Consider the following 868-nt stretch of genomic DNA (forward strand, 5'->3'; position numbering starts at 1 on the left):
GCAAGCTCTCTCGCTCTCTCTCTCTCTCTCTCTCTCTCTCTCTGTGGATGTGCTGTTGAGAAACCTGCAGCTCTACCAAAGCACATAGTATGGTATCATTTATGAGTTTTCAGAGTTACGAAATAGACTAATATTTATACAGCAGAGGAAACAAAGAAAACTCCGGTCAAAGGGGAAAGAGAAACGCTGACAAAGACATAAAATTCATATAATTTTTTTCGTCATACTGTGATGGAAAACTAGTGATAAAGTGATAGAAAACTGAAGAGGAGGCTAATGATGGCTAAACAATTTTCAAATTGAATTTTAAGAAATATGAGCTTTAGCTGTTATCATAAGCATCTGCAGGGGAGCTTCCTATGGACGTAAGAGAGTGCCTTTATTGGTAGAAGATACATGCAAATGGATAGGTTGTTGATAGGGTTGTCTTTCCTCTTCATGATGAGATTTTTTTTAGTCCCTTGGAAGTTTATGGTATAAAAAAATTGGAAATCAAATAAGAAAAATTCAAGCCTCTCCATCCCTCTCAACCATAAAGTGGAGTTGCAAAGCTCATCATTCATCGAAGACCGAGAGGATCTGGTAAGCAGCTTGGATTGTTTCTTCCAAATGTTTTTGGCCTTCTATGGCTAGTTCTTGTATTGTTTTTGAGTGTGGTGGTGATATGGGATTTGAATTGCCTTCCATTCTCTCTTCTTTCGTTGGATTTTTTTTCTTTTATCTCTGCTTGTTTGAGTAAAAAATTGTCCAGTAAGAGACTTTTTAAGTATGATTATGATAGGGGGTTTTATCTTTGTAAGTATGTTTTCTAATATTAGGATGCTGGCATGCAAACCCAACAAGACAAAAGGTAAGGGATAAGTTAGAA

General features: G+C 36.6%; 1 protein-coding gene across 1 annotated transcript in view; it reads right to left on the reverse strand.

Annotated features, from left to right (window-relative positions):
- Positions 1 to 86, reverse strand: part of LOC105117259 (squalene monooxygenase-like) — a 4,549-nt gene extending 4,463 nt beyond the window's left edge. The window contains exon 1 of the mRNA XM_011014864.1: positions 65 to 86. Within this exon, the coding sequence (XP_011013166.1) occupies positions 65 to 86 (22 nt within the window). The remainder of the gene's footprint in view (positions 1 to 64) is intronic.
- Between the last annotated feature and the right edge of the window lie 782 nt (positions 87 to 868).

Source organism: Populus euphratica, unplaced genomic scaffold (assembly GCF_000495115.2).
Source record: "Populus euphratica unplaced genomic scaffold, PopEup_1.0 scaffold1260.1, whole genome shotgun sequence".
Taxonomy (NCBI): Eukaryota; Viridiplantae; Streptophyta; class Magnoliopsida; order Malpighiales; family Salicaceae; genus Populus; species Populus euphratica.